Source organism: Emys orbicularis, chromosome 3 (assembly GCF_028017835.1).
Source record: "Emys orbicularis isolate rEmyOrb1 chromosome 3, rEmyOrb1.hap1, whole genome shotgun sequence".
Lineage (NCBI taxonomy): Eukaryota > Metazoa > Chordata > Testudines > Emydidae > Emys > Emys orbicularis.
In genome coordinates this window covers 178,242,458-178,260,514 of record NC_088685.1, presented here as the reverse complement: position 1 = coordinate 178,260,514, position 18,057 = coordinate 178,242,458, and the positions used below count along the sequence as shown (strand labels likewise).

At 42.6% G+C, this 18,057-nt stretch overlaps 1 protein-coding gene across 2 annotated transcripts in view; it reads right to left on the bottom strand.

Annotated features, from left to right (window-relative positions):
• DYNC2LI1 (dynein cytoplasmic 2 light intermediate chain 1) overlaps positions 1 to 18,057 on the bottom strand; it is a 55,230-nt gene that overhangs the window by 23,380 nt on the left and 13,793 nt on the right. For both annotated transcript variants that reach the window (XM_065401633.1, XM_065401632.1), the window contains exons 6-11: positions 17,163 to 17,349; positions 12,289 to 12,357; positions 9,730 to 9,807; positions 3,122 to 3,198; positions 2,455 to 2,525; positions 1,867 to 1,964 (exon numbers count right to left, since the gene is read on the bottom strand). In XM_065401633.1, coding sequence (XP_065257705.1) covers positions 1,867 to 1,964; positions 2,455 to 2,525; positions 3,122 to 3,198; positions 9,730 to 9,807; positions 12,289 to 12,357; positions 17,163 to 17,349 — 580 coding nt within the window. The remainder of the gene's footprint in view (positions 1 to 1,866; positions 1,965 to 2,454; positions 2,526 to 3,121; positions 3,199 to 9,729; positions 9,808 to 12,288; positions 12,358 to 17,162; positions 17,350 to 18,057) is intronic.

Below are 18,057 nucleotides of genomic sequence, written 5' to 3'. Positions count from 1 at the left end.
GCTCACAGAGGGGTCTGGTTGGGGGGGGCTCAGCAGCGGTGGGGTCTGGGGGCTGGAGGAGTGGGGCTTTGTGGGGTGGGGGTCTGGGTGCAGCTAGTTGGGAGTCAGTAGTGTGGGTGTCTGGATGTGGGGGTTCAGGGTGGTGCAGGGGGTTGGGGCTTGTTAGGATGGGGGTCTGAGTGCAGGGAGCTCAGTGGGGGGTGGTCTGGGTGCAGGGGTAGGGGTCTGGAAGCAGGGGGTCTGGGTGCAGGTGGCTCCAGATGCAGGGGTTGAGGTTCAGTGGGGTGGGGTTTGGGTATGGAGGACTAGGGGGGTTCTGGGTATACGATTGGTATACCCAGAGGTGAGGCTTGGCAGGGGTGTCTGGGTATGGGAGGTCCAGATGCTCGGGGGTTGGGCAGATGGGGGAGCAGCTCCCCATACAATGACCCCTTCCCCCGCAGCTACGGAGCGATGAGCAAGAAGCAGGGGAGGATGCTGAGCTTCCTGCAGCTGGGGGAGGTTTCTCGGGGTGGATCTGACAGCCCCAGACACTTCTTGCAGGTGAAGAGGAAGTCCCGTCCTCTCCTTCCTCCAGCCCAGCCAGGACTAGCTGCTGATCCCAGCTCAGTGTAGGAGCCACTAGCTGGGATGTCCCCAGCCCTGCGGTGATTTACCTCTCCGCCGGCTGCTCTGGGTGTCTGAAACGATGTACCTGCACAGCTAGGGAGTGGTGTATAACTACTTTTGCAGCTTCCCTTTGCTTCCCTGTCAGAAAGTAATTTTTCTGCAGGGAAGCAAAGAAATCTGTGGGGGATATGAATTCTGCCTATGCGCAGTGGTGCAGAATTTCCCCAGGAATAATAAGAGATGTTTCTATATGCCCAGACATGCTGCACGGTGAGAGAGGGACAGTGATCCTGATATACAACACTATTAGAGAGCCTAATATAGGAGAAAAGACTCAGCAAACAGCCCCTCAGGGTGGGAAGGCAAAAGAAAAAAGTTTATACCTTGATTTTTACACACTTGCTCATTAACAATACTAATTACTTCCTTATTCATAGATTCTGAGTCCAGAAGGTACCACTGTGATGATCTAGTCTGACCCCCTGTATAACACAGGCCACAGAATTTCCCCCAAACAATTCATAGAGCAGATCTTTTAGAAAACAATCCAAACTTGATTTACAAAGGGAACACTTATGAAAGGAATGCTTGTTTTGTCTTTTTGGGACCTGAAGTCTCTGGAGTTTGCCAGACTTACCCCATAGCAGGCTGCAAGGGGTTCGCATCTCCTTGGAAATCCTCATGCTCCTGGTCAATGCTTGCCACAGTGGAGTAGCTGCTTTGGGCTAGGAGTAAAGCCCTAGCATGCCAGTCCAACTCAAAGCCCCACAGAGTGGCAGAGGGAGGGCTTGTGGCAGCAGGGCATAGTTCAACCTGAGAGGCTCCAGAAAAGCTACCTATAGCATGTCTTGAATTTGAGTCAGTGCTTGCAGGGCTTCTCTACTTCTGGGGGATGGGGGAGACGGAAGCCCACTTGAGGGGTGCTATTTCAGATAAACCAGAGGATTAAAGCCTCAGTGTTCCACTGATTCTTCAGCTGAGAAGAAGGAATGAGGACGTAGACGTTGAAATTAAGTCACTACTACACAAAAGCAAATAAAAATTAAGTTATAAAATAAAGTGGTCAGGAGAAATCGAAATGCAAACTGGCTCTGCCGCCAGCAGCAGAAATTCTGATGCCTAAGCTAAAGGGCAGACCTTTAGTCCTGCAGTTTCCAGCAACAGTACTGAACTGCCTCTGAATTCCACAGATGGGAGGCATTACTCATCTGTTCTGAATGAAGAAAGGAGCTGTCCAGCAAAAATAAAAATACATACCTTAGGTGGAAATGTTTTCTCATATATTTTTTTCCACAAATCCACAGGTGTATGTGCATGCAGTTTTCCAATATCACTGTCAGAGGCAGGTGGTGGTCCTAAAGATCACAGCATGATATAGAAGGACATCAGCATGTTGTCCCAACAATACTGAAATTACCATATCATGTCAAGCCAATGATCCTTCTAGTATAGTATTCTGTCTTCAACAGTGACAAGTGGCAGATGAGCTTGAAGAAGGTATAAGTCCCCCATTATGAAACTAACTGTGTAAGACTTTACAAAGGGTATTTTCTTCTTGACGCAAACCAGTTATCAATTCACAACTAGAATTATGAAGCCCAAAAACCCTTACAATTTTTATCTTAACTAGTGTAACCACACAAGCTTTTCTTAGGAATATAAAATTCTAATCCTTCTTTTAAATTTACTAAGCTATTTGCCTCAATAATGTAATGTAACACAGGTTCCACAGGTTAAATCCATTTTGTATAAATTAGTATTTCTTTTTATCTGTTTTAAACTTGTTTCCTCTCATTTTAATAAGCTATTTGAGCAATAAAAATGTTGGATAAGAAGGTCACCAACCTATTTGATTTAGAGAATCCAATCCTGCTGGGATAAACAATGGTTTATTCTGATCCACTGATATGGATTTGCTAAACAGATTAAAAAAAGAAACCAAGTTCATATTAGTAATCAAATACCTGTCAAATAGTTACACTATATAGGCCAAAGCTAAGCTTTATATTTGGCTCCAAATACACCTAAAAAACATGATCAAGGGTGGTTGGTAGTGGCTTGTGGTCCTCTCCACTACTACTCTCTTTAGGGACCAAAAATCCTTAAGAACATAGGGAGTTCCATCTTTTAAATTAATGGAGATATCCCATCTCCTAGAACTGGAAGGGACCTTGAAAGGTCATCGAGTCCAGCCCCCTGCCTTCACTAGCAGGACCAATTTTGATTTTGCCCTAGATCCCTAAGTGGCCCCCTCAAGGATTGAACTCACCACCCTGGGTTTAGCAGGCCAATGCTCAAACCACTGAGCTATCCCTCCCCCTCTGCCTTGTGCTAAGCTGCCAAGACCCAAGACTAAGAATTCAAGAGTGACAATCTTCTACAGATGGCGTCTTTGGAGAAAATATATTTTGATGACTTTGGGGCTGAAAACCTAGCTTTGAAAAGACATTTACAAATAGCCAACAATAAACTCTGTGCAAAATGGTCAATAGTAGGGGAGAGTAGTTGTTACCTTCTGTCAAAGCCAAATGCCAAATGATTAATAAGAACACGGGCTTTCAGCAGGAGGGCCTCAGATTTGCTGGTAAACTAAAAGAAATCAAAGAATAAAGCACATGTTAGGCTCTTTCATCACAGAAATTTGTAACGTAAATTAGGTTTTGTGCAAGTGAGGATTACAGCTAGAGAAACTGGGCCACAGTCTAACATCAAGGCTTTTCTACACTTAAAATGCTACAGCAGCACAGCTTCACCACTGTAGTACTTCAGTGTAGATGCTACCTACACCGATGAGAGGGATTCTCCTATCAATTTAGGTAATCCACCTCCCCTAGAGGCGGTAGCTAGGTCGATGGAAAAATACTTCCATCAACTTAGCACTGTCTACACCAGGGGTTAGGTCAATATAGCTATGTCTCTTGGGTGTGGATTTTTCACACACCTTAGAGATGTAAGTATACCAATGTAAATTCCTAGTGTGGACCAGGCCTCAGTTACAGTAGTGCAAATTAATTGGCTTCATTACAGTTACTCCCAATTTACACTGGTATTTGGCATCCAAATCTGCCCCACTCTGTTTAAAGGACTAATGTATTTGTCAGTGACTACAGATCTCAAGACAAAATTAAAACCTACATTCAAGAAAGAACAGAAGATGGAATTCTGCAATAATGTATGGGCTCACATTTTTTATTTATACAGTTTAAACTAAGAGAGACAGACCTTTTGCAAAAGACTAATGAATTATTAAACCTTTCAACTACAGTGAAAATTGTCCAGAATACCATGAACACTGAGAGCTGTAATATAACAAACAACTATAAACATGTTCTCTTGGGACTTAAATCATATGATAAAAAGCAGTTTTACAGTCAGTGGCAGGATAAGGGTTGATAGTACAAATTACTCGGAAGAGGGCTCCTAAAACGCTTTTTCAAGCAGCATCCTCTCTCAGCTTCTGACTTGTTTTTCAACAGCAAACCTATATCTTCCAGGGCCAAATCCTATTCTGATGAAGAAAATAAACTGTTACCTACTTCTCTGTAACTGTTGTTTTTCAAGATGTTTGCATTCAACTGTAGGTGTGCACGTTCCTCATGTACATATTTGGGAGAACTTTTTCCCTCAGCGATACCCATTGGGACAACTTGAGAGCCCTTCTGTCACCATATGCCACTGCATGCTGGTATAAGAGGGTGGAGCCACTTCCGCCCCTTGAAGTTCCTTCATACCAGATAGATTCCGATAGAGAGGGAAAGGAAGGGGGGCCATGGAATGCACATGTACAACACATGTGGGGGGCTGGGTTAGCTGCCGCGGGGGGGGCGGGGTTAGCTGGGGGGGGGGGGGCGCAAGGTGGAAGTTTTGCCTAGGGCACGAAACTTCCTTGCACCGTCCCTGGGACAACGGATATATTGGATAACACCTGAGCTTTGGGCTGACCTCCAATCAACCAGTTCTCTAGGTATGGGAACAAATGGACTGCTAATTTTTGAAGATGTGCTGCCACTACCGCCATACACTTTATGAACACCTGAAAAGCAGCTAAGAGACCGAATGGGAGCAATGTAAACTGATAAAAGGACCTATTTGGCACAAATCTGAGGAATGGTTGTGAAGTAAGTGTTCTTTAAGCTAAGGGCAGTGTATCAATCCCCCTGTTCCAGGGACGGGATAATCAAGGCTAGGATAACCATGCGCAATTTTATTTTCTTCAGGAATTTGTTCAATTCTCGTAGATCTAAAATAGGCCTGAGATCTTTTTTTGCTTTGGGGATCAGGGAGTAGCAGTGCCTTTCCCCCTGAGGTCCAATGGGACTCCCTCTATGACCCCTGCCTGAAGAAGTGACTGGACCTCCTGCTGAAGGACTATCTTGTGAAAGTGGTCCCTGAAGAGGTACGAGGAAGGGGGTTGGGGAGGAAGGGTAGAAATGAACTGGAGGGCATTTCCCAGACCCACTGATCCAATGGGCCTGCACTTAGGAAATGGGATAAGTGATTTGTAAACATAAGGTGGGAAACAGCTGGAACTACAGTAACTGGTACACTGTCCTTGACCAACGCATCAAAATGTCTGTTTAGACAAGATGGCTGGATGGGAGGAGCCCACTGATGCTGAAGAGGAGAGTGACGGATATAATCTCCTATAACTCCTGCCCTTTCTTCTCAGTGCATCTTGAGATTGGGGAAGAAAAGCTTGGTGTCTGTATGGCTGATGAGGATGGAACTGTTTCCTCTTTGTCGCAGGAGTATAGATTCCAAGAGATTTTAATGTCACCCTGGAATCTTTTACACTATGGAGCTTGTCCATCTTATCAGAAAACAAAGAGGGACCTTTGAAAGGGAGGTTCTGGATGGTCTGCTGGACTTCTGTGGGGAGCCCACATGACGGTAACCAGGAATATCTTCTCACAGAAACAACTGATGCCATGGTTTGAGCCACCACATCTGCTCCATCCAAACTGCCAGAACTGCTCTCCAGGACAATCAGCTTGCCTTCATCCACCATTACTTTGAACACCTGCCTACAGTCATCTGGCAGCTTGTTTTTAAAATTTTATAATGTTCTCCCAAAGGGTGAAGTCATAGCAGCTCAGTAGTGCCTGTAGGTTTTCAATCCTAAACTTCAGACTCCCCATAAAATAAAGTTTGAGTCCAAACAAGTAGTCTCTTCACCTCTTTGCCTTTCAGCATTGATGTTTGGTGTCCTTGTCTCTCCTGTTTGTTAGCAGCTGCCACCACCAAGAGGCAGCTGCTAACAAACAGGAAGAGGGTGAGAGGACGAATACTCATGGCCCTTTCAAGGGACACAGTACCTCCTTTAAACTCACTTTGCTGTGGGGGGTAAGGAGAATGGTGTATGCCACAGTGCCCTGACCAGCTCCATAATGGCTTCATTAATCAGCAGAGCCATCCTGGCAGGGGCCACCGATACCAGAATGTCCACCAATTTGTGTGAGCTTTCACACATCTCCTCTGCCTGAATGTCAAGAACAGAAGCCACTCTTCTCAACAGATCTTGATGAGCCCTGGGGTTTTCTGGTGGTAGTGACTTGCTTGTTGCCTCAACAGCCTCGTCTGGAGATGAAAAAGAGGACACCACAAGATTCTGAGTTGGTGGCTGTTCCATGACTTGTGGTGGGGAAGCCACCTGAGTGACTTCTGGCTGCTCGGTACCGATCTTGATACTGGGAACCGGATAATGATTCTCTTGGTGCCAATCCTCCCATAGCAGTCTTGATGACGACGAATGAGAAAGTTGCAGGGAGGTCCAAGCCAGAAGAAGGATGCCCCACAGTGTCCAGAATGGACACTCATATGGGCCTCGGTCCCAACTTTGACCAGCCCATCATCCCTTAAGAGGACGTGGCCAGTGCTTGACTGTTGCGTGATTTGCAGTCCCCAATTCTAAGATGGACAATATGCCCTCTGTCTTGGATGGAACACAGAGGAATGCACCTCTGAGTCCGAAGAGGAAGAATCTGAAATGTCTGACATTAGGAGGTAGAACAAGTTCGGACTGGGGATAGGTAGCCTGAGTCTGAGGATGGTAGTACTGGAGATATCATTGGAGGCTTGCCCTTTGACTGCAGTAGCCTTTGTGGAAGCTTGGAACGTAATGGTACTGTGAGTTCCTGACATGGAGAGGTAGGTGCTGCAAGTATCAGTACCAACTGTAAACCTTGTACTGCCGGGGATACTGGTACTGAGAGACTAAGCTGGACCCTTGGGGCTGCATACGACTATGGGGTGATTGGGAAAGGAAATGACTGATGGTCTGCCACAGAGATCTTTCAGGAGATGCCCTCAACAGACCTGGAACAGGCTCTGGAGGCGGCAATCCCTTCTTCTTAGCTGAAGACTGCTCCAGCAACAGACTCCCCCCTGAATGTCTTAGAGTCTCTGCCTCTACTAGGCTTCGGCACCGACATACCCGATTGAGTTATTGAGCCTGAGAAGGATCTAAGCCTTTTCTTTAATATCCTGAATGGGACTGAGGAGTTGCGGACATCTCCGCTGCACTGTGTACTGAGGCTGATGTACTTGGGGCATTCTTTGCATGAAACAAGTCCGATGGGGGACAAAGTGCTGCGGCCATGAGCAAACATTTGAGCCTTGCCACTCTACCTTTCTTTGAGTGGGGCTTAAATCCCTTACAAAACTTGACATTTGTCACATATGTAGGATTCTGCCAAACATTTCAAATGGCCGGGTGTGGGTCACTGATCAGCACAGGCTTAGCGTAAGTGCGGCAGAACTTAAAACCTGGTGAGTGTAGCATCATTTTGGTATCAATACCAAAAGATGAAAACTAGTCCAAAGAGACCTAAGACTAAAATCTATCACTAAAACTAGCTAAAACTAACTTAAACTTAACTAACTAACTACCTCCTAACAATAACAGGGTATATATGCAAAGGAATGAGGGAATCTTATGCCAACAAGTCTGAGATCACTCCAACAACTGTCACTGGCAGTAAGAAAGTACTGAGGGGGGTCAGGGCGGCTCTGCTCCCTTATACCAGTATGCCGTGGCCACCCCAACGAGTACCACTGAGGGAAAAACTTCTCTGACAACTGTGCACAAGGTATACACACACCTACAGTGGAATGGACATGTGCAAGCACCTTAAAAAGAATGGAACTTCTGCCACTTATTTCAGTAGGATCAGGATTTGATCCCCAGACATCAGTTTAGGGATCAAATGTTTTTAACTGACCTAGGCCACACAGAGGCTTAAAGGACACTTTAACATTCTTCTAAATTTAGTGAAATCTAATCCTAAGGGTCAAATTCTGGTTAGGAGTGCACAAATGCACACGCCACAAATCAGAACAAAAACCTACCCTCTAGCTCTGGTACACAGTGGAGGATGGCTGCTGCTATGATGACCTTTCTGAGAACTCCCCCCATGCTTCACTGAAACTTCACTTGCGGAGGACCTAAAGTACAGTTCTCAAGCCTTGGCTACATGAGAAAGTTTGCACTGCCTTACTTTAAGGTGTGATGCTAACTCAATCCAAAGGACTGTACTGACATTTTTATATCAGTTTAAACCAAGTTTATTTCATTATACGTTAAGTCGATTAGGAATCAATTTAAGCTAAACCAAAATAAGTCACTGGTAAAATGAAATACGAGTGAGTGTCCATTAGCTTTTTGTACCAGTTTAACTAAATCAATTTAAAATCACATCTTAAGCTAAACTAGCGCAACTTTCTCAGGTAGACAGGGCCTGAGAGGTGCTCGCTGGGGCTCTCAACCTGCAGTATCAAAGTGAATGGGAATTTTGCCATTGGCTTCAATGGGATCACGCCCTAGGTCCTCCACGAGAGGCTGAAGGGAGGCATGTTTATGCCTATATTGAGATATGGCCTCCCAGACCAATCCTAATACATGCATACACACAAGTACATTTTAGCCCAACCCTTGCCAGGTGCTGATTATACAAAGACATATTGTCACAAAATCCCTGAAGGGATAAACTAAGGTGGAGTGCCCACATGTGTGGAGCTCTGGAAAGGGCATGCTTAAGTTGCTGGGGAGACCCACTCTAGTCTTGGGTCCTAGGGGAGCTGTACCACAGGGTTCCACATTCCAAGAAGGGATACCAGCATTAGAGTCTGTACCACAAAAATGTGCCTGAAAGGCCAGATTCAGAGACAATGTCTGGATGATGTCAGACTCAGTAGACTTAAAAAGGTGATATCCAAAGCTTGGGTCTAATATAACAGCCTGATGACTGTCCACAAGGGGAGCTCAGATAGGGCTGTAACTACTGTGACTATTACTTTTGAAGCACGTATGCACACTCATTTAAGCCAATTTTCCTGCAGTAGCTAGCATGTAGCCTAGTCTATTAACTTAATAAATACCACAGAATATTTACAGTATATGGCATAATAAAAGAGTGAAACTCATCAAATTTAATTAGGAGATTTGTTAATTTGGTTTTCACTAACTTTAACCAGAGTGATTTTATTCACTATGAGGAATTTTATCCAGAGTTTATACAAGAAATTTGTAACAATTCCAGTAGCAAGACAGAGTTTTCCATTTATGCTAAGAAAATATTATTTTACCCTGGATGGAAGAGTGATCTATGCCTTTTACCTGTATCACCTCTTAAAAGGATCCAGAGTTGTGGGTGTAAGAAGTGTAATACTCTAACATATCTGGTAGCGGAGATAACATATGAAGGCACAAATGGTGTCATCCTAACATAAAGCTTCAGTAAATGGACCTTGCACAGAAAATCTATGGGGAAAGACATTCTCTTTTGAAATACTGCAGCAAGGTGCAGGACACCAATGTTGTTGGGGGTGGCTTACACCATGTTCTGTGATGGGGGGCATAGCCCCTGTGCGTCCCCTGCAGGGATTCTGACTGGTGGATCTTCAGAGTTGGCTTATTCACTGGATATACCCCACACTTCCTCTGCAGACCCCAACATCCCTACTCAATAGGTTCACTTATGGAGAAAGCCATCATGAGCCTTACTGATTTGTCCCAATCATCTCATGTTTATCTAGATGTTTTATATATCTATTTTAATTATTGTTTCATCTCACAAATACTGCCCATCCCTCTCCTCCCCCAACAAAAAAGAATATACAAACCACTAGTGATGCTCCGTAATAATGCGAAACAAATCTAAGTGTCTTGCACATTATTTTCCTCATCTCAGAGTCAAACTCCTGAAGAAGTACATATAAAAAAAAACATTTTTACACTGAGAATATATTTTTTTTAAAATATAAACTGCATTACATGGTTATGCTACAACGAAGGAGTTTAGCTATCATTTTATTTTTAAGTGAAAAGTTGTATGACAATTATATGTCAATACAGAATTCAATAACAATCTATTGTGACTTAAAAGACTAGTTACAATTTTTCTTTCTTTTCTACAGAGGGCTCCTATTACAGGCAATGTGTTACTCCAGGCTCAAGCTTAATTATTGCATGAAGGAGCCTCTTAACTGGGGATGTGTATTCAACTTCCAATGAGTCACTGTTCCCTGCTGCTTTAAAATTTAAAAAGTAACAACATTGCCATAATAGAAGGTAATCTTTTCTTTTTATGTCACAATATTTGACTGTCTTTGGATCTATGGCTGTATATCCTCTAAACTCCACGAGTCATACCAATTAAGGTGTGTGCATACAAATACATACACACACACACCTTTTAATTGGTAACTGGGCCTGTTCAGTATATGTACAAGATCATATGAATGACCTTTCTTGGAAAAACTGTGGGTAACACCTGGACTTCAAAGGGACCGGGATTTCATCCTGTGTCTATTATGTTCTGAATCATTTACTGAGTCAAGAAAATCGTGATTCTATTTAAAAAAAAGAACATAAGAATGGCCGTACTAGGTCAGACCAAAGGTCCATCTAGCCCAGTATCCTGTCTACCGACAGTGGCCAATGCCACGTGCCCTAGAGGGAGTGAACCTAACAGGTAATGATCAAGTGATCTCTCTCTTGCCATCCATCTCCACCCTCTGACAAACAGAGGCTAGGGACACCATTCCTTACCCATCCTGGCTAATAGCCATTAATGGACTTAACCTCCATGAATTTATCCAGTTCTCTTTTAAACGCTGTTATAGTCCTAGCCTTCACAACCTCCTCAGGCAAGGAGTTCCACAAGTTGATTGTGTGCTGTGTGAAGAAGAACTTCCTTTTATTTGTTTTAAACCTGCTGCCCATTAATTTCATTTGGTGGCCCCTAGTTCTTGTATTATGGGAATAAGTAAATAACTTTTCCTTATCTACTTTCTCCAGATCACTCATGATTTTATATACCTCTATCATATCCCCCGTTAGTCTCCTCTTTTCCAAGCTGAAAAGTCCTAGCCTCTTTAATCTCTCCTCATATGGGACCCGTTCCAAACCCCTAATCATTTTAGTTGCCCTTCTCTGAAAGTCTAGTGCCAGTATATCTTTTTTGAGATGAGGAGACCACATCTGTACGCAATATTCAAAATGTGGGTGTACCATCAATTCATATAAGGGCAATAATATATTCCCCGTTTTATTCTCTATCCCCTTTTTAATGATTCCTAACATCCTGTTTGCTTTTTTTAACTGCTGCTGCACACTGCGTGGACGTCTTCAGAGAACTATCCACGATGACTCCAAGATCTTTTTCCTGATTTGTTGTAGCTAGATTAGCCCCCATCATATTGTATGTATAGTTGGGGTTATTTTTTCCAATGTGCATTACTTTATATTTATCCACAGTAAATTTCATTTACCATTTTGTTGCCCAATCACTTAGTTTTGTGAGATCTTTTTGAAGTTCTCAAAAAGAAGAAGAAAAAGAAAAGAAAAACCTGGGTATGAAAGAATGCATCGTACACTGCTAGTAAGAATTAAATAACTCAAATAGTTGGCCAGACAGCAATATATTATACTGCCAGCTAAAGGACTCAGTATGGAAGCTGTCACAATATGTCTGTTCAGGCCCATGAGGATCAACTGCTTCATAAAAATGAACAGTGCATTTCTTGAATTTTTTTTTATAACAGAGAGAACCAACTGCACTGCTCTTTGACTTGCTTATCAGTTAATTTACTGAGGCATTAGAAGATGTGACCACTCACTGACTTGTCCTTTCTAAATCAGATGATAAATGACTGTGTAAGCAAGTGTTTAAAACTAATATTCCAGAATTAAGAAGTGAGCATAACTCATTTTGCTGCCTAGGCTGCCCCAGCTTCCCAAACCGGCCCAACCTACCGGAGGGATCGCCTCTCTCCCTCTGCCATACTGCCACAACTGCAGTCAGCATGGACACCAAAGCTGGATTCCCCTTATTAAAAAAAGAGGTTGTGTCAGGCAGGGCATTCTTTGGGAGTACTCTGGATCTCTGTCTTTGTCTGAAACAGACCAAATCTGGTGATCTTCCAGACATGCTGGAAAAGATAAGTGTTTGCAAAGGTTTTTGGAGAAGGAGGAGGGTATGCTTCCCATAATGATGAAGGGGTGAAAAGGAGTTACTGTAGGTGGCTGGGTTCCTGTTCCAATGATCACTTTATTGGGATTTTATTGCATTATTAATCATGTGTTAGGGTTCATAGAGCTTAGGCTAGATGTCTTGTTAATTATTTTTAAATCTAAATAAATAAAACTGAATGGAAAAATATATATATAATATCACTTACGTGAAAAATATCATATTTGCTTCCAATTATCACCAGAGGGATTGGAAAAGGGTCAATTAATTCATGATCCTGTTAAACAACATAATACATTTAAAATCTCATAAACAAGTCACAAGAGCACAATAAAACAGCTAAACATCAGAAAACAGGATGAGAATAATTTTTAAAAGATATCAAAATCTTAGACACAAAACTTTATGCAGTATAATTACAAAGGGCCATATTTTCTAATACAATCTCTCCACAAATGTCCAGGAGGAAAAAAAAACATCTCTTGAGGAAGGGAATTCCTTTCTGGCATAAACCTGGTGGAAATGGCTCCTGCATCAGGCATTCCCACCCCAACACAAAGGGCATGTAAATGAATGGAAGGAAGGAAAGAAGTGCGTTAGAGAGTATAAGTTAGAGAAGTACCAGGGCTGGGCCAGCATGGGATCAAGGAGCCATAACTGGCTGCCTAATGTGGCCCTCTCAATACCAAGCAGAGTGCTGAATAGGGAGGAAATGAATTTTTTGGAGAGTGTTGGGGACAACTTCCTGGTGCAAGTGCTGGAGGAACCAACTAGAGGCCGTGCTCCTCTTGACCTGCTGCTCACAAACAGGGAGGAATTTGTAGGGGAAGTAGAAGTGGGTGGCAACCTGGGCTTAAAACACAACTCTTCAGTGAGCTTAAACACAAAAAGGAAGCTTACAAGAAGTGGAAACTTGGACAAATGACTAGGGAGGAGTATAAATATATTGCTCGAGAATGCAGGGGTGTAATCAGGAAGGCCAAAGCACAATTGGAGTTGCAGCTAGCAAGGGATGTGAAGGGTAACAAGAAGGGTTTATACAGGTATGTTAGCAACAAGAAGAAGGTCAGGGAAACTTTCTGAATGGGGGAGGTAACCTAGTGACACATGATGTGGAAAAAGCTGAAGTACTTAATGCTTTTTTTGCCTCGGTCTTCACAGACAAGGTGAGCTCCCAGACTGCTGTACTGGATAGTACAGTATGGGGAGGAGGTGAGCAGCCCTCAGTGGTGAAAGAACAGGTTAAGGACTATTTAGAAAAGCTGGACATGCACAAGTCCATGGGGCCGGATCTAATGCATTCCGAGGGTGCTGAGGGAGTTGGCTGATGTGATTGCAGAGCCATTGGCCATTATCTTTGAAAACTCATGGCGATCGGAGGAGGTCCCAGGCGACTGGAAAAGGGCACTTTATTTGCCTATCTTTTAAAAAGGGAAGAAGGAGAATCCGGGGAACTACTGACCGGTCAGCCTCACTTCAATCCCTGGAAAAATCATGGAGCAGGTCCTCAAGGAATCTATTTTGAAGTATTTGGAGGAGAGGAAGGTGATCAGGAACAGTCAACATGGATTCACCAAGGGCAAGTCATGCCTGACCAACCTGATTGCCTTCTATGATGAGATAACTGGCTCTGTGGATATGGGGAAAGTGGAGGATGTGATATACCTTTACTTTAGCAAAGCTTTTGATACGGTCTCCCACAGTATCCTTGCCAGCAAGTTAAAGAAGTATGGATTAGATGAATGGACTATAAGGCGGATAGATCGCCGGGCTCACCGGGTAGTGATCAACGGCTCGATGTCCAGTTGGCAGCCAGTATCAAGCGGAGTTCCCCAGGGGTCGGTCCTGGGGCTGGTTTTGTTCAACATCTTAATTAATGATCTGGATGATGGGATGGATTGCACCCTCAGCAAGTTCCCAGATGACACTAAACTGGGGGGGAGAGGTAAATATGCTGGAGGGTAGGGATAGGGTCCAGAGTGACCTAGACAAATTGGAGGATTGGGCCAAAAGTAATCGGATGAGGTTCAACAAAGACAAGTGCAGAGTCCTGCACTTAGGATGGAAGAATCCCATGCACTGCTACAGGCTGGGGACCGACTGGCTAAGCAGCAGTTCTGCAGAGATGGACCTGGGGATTACAGTGAACGAGAAGCTGGATATGAGTTAACAGTGTGCCATTGTTGCCAAGAAGGCTAACGGTATATTGGGCTGCATTAGTAGGAACGTTGCCAGCAAGTGATTATTTCCCTTTATTCGGCACTGGTGAGGCCACATCTGGAGTACTGCGTCCAATTTTGGGCCCCCCACTACAGAAAGGATATGGACAAATTGGAGAGAGTCCAGTGGAGGGCAACGAAAATGATTAGGGGGCTGGGGCACATGATTTATGAGGAGAGGGTGAGGGAACTGGGGTTATCTAGTCTGCAGAAGAGAAGAGTGAGGGGGGATTTGATAGCAGCCTTCAAGTACCTGAAGGGGGGTTCCAAAAAGAGGATGGAGCTTGGCAGTTCTCAGTGGTGGCAGATGACAGAACAAGGAGCAATGGTCTCAAGTTGCAGTGGGGGAGGTCTAGGTTGGTAATTAGGAAAAGCTATTTCACTAGGAGGAGGATGAAGCACTGGAATGGGTTACCTAGGGAGGTGGTGGAATCTCCATCCTTAGAGGTTTTTAAGGCCCGGCCTGACAAAGCCCTGGCTGGGATGATTTAGTTGGGGTTGGTCCTGCTTTGAGCAGGGGCTTGGACTAGATGACCTCCTGAGGTCTCTTCCAAACATAATCTTCTATGATTCACTGAAGCTAACAGAAGGGCTTATCTAGGATCCTGATGAAGGTCAAGTGTATGATGTACAGTATACTTTTTGAAAATATAATTTGTATTTGTAATATAAACAAACCTAGCTAAGAGGTGCATACATTATTTATTTGACATTTGTACAGAAAATTATTAACATGCAAGTACTATGTGCTCAATAAAATAGGATTAAGCTGATGGCTCAGGGGATGAGTAACAGGCTAAGTAGTTTTATACCTATAGGTAATTGGCTCACATCAGGTTCAGGTTGGTAGTTACTTAAAGCTATTACCATCTGACAACACTTCAGTGATCTATGTGAAATGAGATGGTCAGTTTCTAGCGGACAGATGGCTACATCACAGTTGGCTGAAACTGGCATGGCAACCTTCTTGGCCGTTCCAACTTATTGAATAAGGAAAAAAATGATCCTAAAGAATTAACTATCTTCTCTGCTTTAGTGAAGGTTCCTCCAACTAAGGGTTAAGGCAAAGTATCGGTGTTAGAGGAAAACTTGAACCATTGCCTATCCAGTGCTTTGTGGGGGGAAATAGAGGGGACTTCGTTCATTAGCACTGTCAAGCCAACACATTTCGCTAGGCTTTTCATTTACTTAAAATTTGATGTGTGGACCCAAGGGGTTGGGGAAGCATTACAATTTCCTTAATCAAAAGAGAAACTAAAAATTAATTCAGGACAAAAAAAATTACATACAGGGACTAGTGCTCTTGGACTCTCCTTGTCTGATTATTTTCCTCATTGCCACTAAAAAGTACTTAATGCATACCCCTCAGCCTTTTTATTTTTAAGAGATTCTCCCGATGCACTCATGCTCTCCCATTCCCACTCTAAAACTCCTTGTTCAATCCTGTTCCTTCCAGTGAGATGCCCATGATCATTCCCCCAGTAGAAACCTATATGAACCCCATCATTTCCCCTGTAGATAGTCTCTAATCTGCCCTGTGCTTCCTCCATTGTAAGAGACAAATCACAAACAAGTCTGCTTTTGAATTGAGTTGACATACATTTGAAAAATAATAGTTGTATGTGAAGTGATTAGTAAGACGTTTGCCCTACTTTCTGTATTCAGGGGTTGAATTAATACACTAGTTTAGCATGTGTGATCATGTTCCCTTTAGAGGCCTGCCTCCACAAGGATAAAAAGCCTGTTTCTTACTGACAACTGATGCAGTTATTACCATTTGAGCTAAAGGATGAGTCTGTGCTTTTAAGGTGCTGAAAAAACCTGTATTCTAAAGTTGCTGGCAACTGGGGCATCTGTATGTTTGTGGTCATGGGTTGTAGCCAGCTGCATTTTAATGTAATATTTTATTTTCAGAAACTATCTTTTCTAAAAAAGTTGAACATCAACCTTGGAAGTCCTTAAGAAAGTCATATTATTGAATCTAATCTTGCAACCTTTACATCCATTGAGGTGAATGGGATTGCTCACATAAGTAAGGGCTACAGTATTGGGACCATACACTGTAAACAAATCTGCTAAGCATCATATGCATTTGCTTTCTTACTCAATACATCTTTGCTTTTCACTTTTTGGAGCCTTATTAGCATTTTCTTTATCATATTGTGTTACATAAGTTACTGTAGCAGAATTTATATTCAGAATCTGTGAACTGTAGAATACTTGTTTAGGAATTGCATACACATAACATTTGTACAACTTGAATTCACAGTGCCATATACGTTTTCAGCTGTATTTCCCACAATCTATTTTAGCTTTTTCAAGAGATTACATTAGCAATTGCATTTAAGGGTCTGGTGTTAACATCTCTGAAACTTTATAATTTAATTAGTTGTCAGATTATCAAAAGGCACTGAGTTTGTGATAGACACTTGAATAAATGCAAAGTATATAGTCGTGTTGAAGGCTGTTATAACTATACTCTGCTTAAATTTGTACCTTCATCTAGTCTCTTGCCAGATGACTTCTTCTGTACATTCTAGTTTTCATCTTCATTTTAAAAAAGATTATAAAATCAATATCAAACTGCTACTCTAAAACTCTGTTTCTTGTGATTGGTGTAACATGCCATAACAATCACATTAGATGTCTATGAAGAAGATATAAGAAACTGTCTTTCCTTGTTTCTGCTCTTACTGAATTTTTATTAAATTGCTATAATTTTCCAGTGAACAGGTTCATCTACATAAAATGGATTTTCAGTCATGCATAAAAATCTAAAAGAGTTATTTATGATTTTCACAAGTATTATCCTTAACTATATAAAGGCCTATGACATCTGGAGAAAATACTAGAAGAATCTTACTGGGTGATCCTTCGGCATATTGTTCCACATCCTCTGTTTAATTTCAGTAGCTACTTTAGGATTTGTTTTTCCCAGTTTAGTTATAATTTTATCCACGTGGTTCCTGGTGACCTGTAGGAGACTGTCCATGGTTGGCCACAGTTCATTAGGTTTGGAAAGGTCCAAAACAAGAATTATAGCAAAAGTCCTATATATTAAATAAAAAAAAAAGGGGGGGGGGGACAGAAGAGTTCTTATTCCGTCTAATCTTTGGTACATAAGACAATTACATTTTTCATAAACAACATTTTTCCCTCAGTACAACTGCTGAAAACAAATGGGGGAAAAAAACAACCAGAGAGGAAGCTTGTATTAAAGGTTGCAGAACAAGCGATGGCCCTTAAGCATACTCTGAACTCTGCTGAAACCTTTTAAATTGTCTTTGTAGCTGAATTTCTGAACCTTTGACTCTTCCACTCCTCATCACTGATTTGTGGGTGCTTTATTGTTGAACTTTATTTCTGGAAATTTTGTTTGAATACAAGTAATACCTGCAAGTGTCAGGGACTCATTTTGCTCCCTCCTGTTGTATGACAAGGCATTTCAACATAATCTCTTCATGCACCCCAGTCATCTCTTGCCTACCTGAAATCCCTATTTAAGTTATGGCAAACTCCTGCTTATGAAAGTTCCTGACTTTTAGTGATCACCTACATGGCCCAGAAACTCAGAAGAGTAACCAAAGTGCAACCTTCTAATCAGGAAGTAGAAGAAGATAGTAAGGAAATTTATTCTGTGCCATGGCTTGTGGTGCCAGTTAGAAGGGACCTCAGATGACAAACTGAGGCTGATGCTCTGGGTGGTAGATCAGGAGATGTGAGGTTAATGATCCTTGGATGAATGGTACCCTATACAT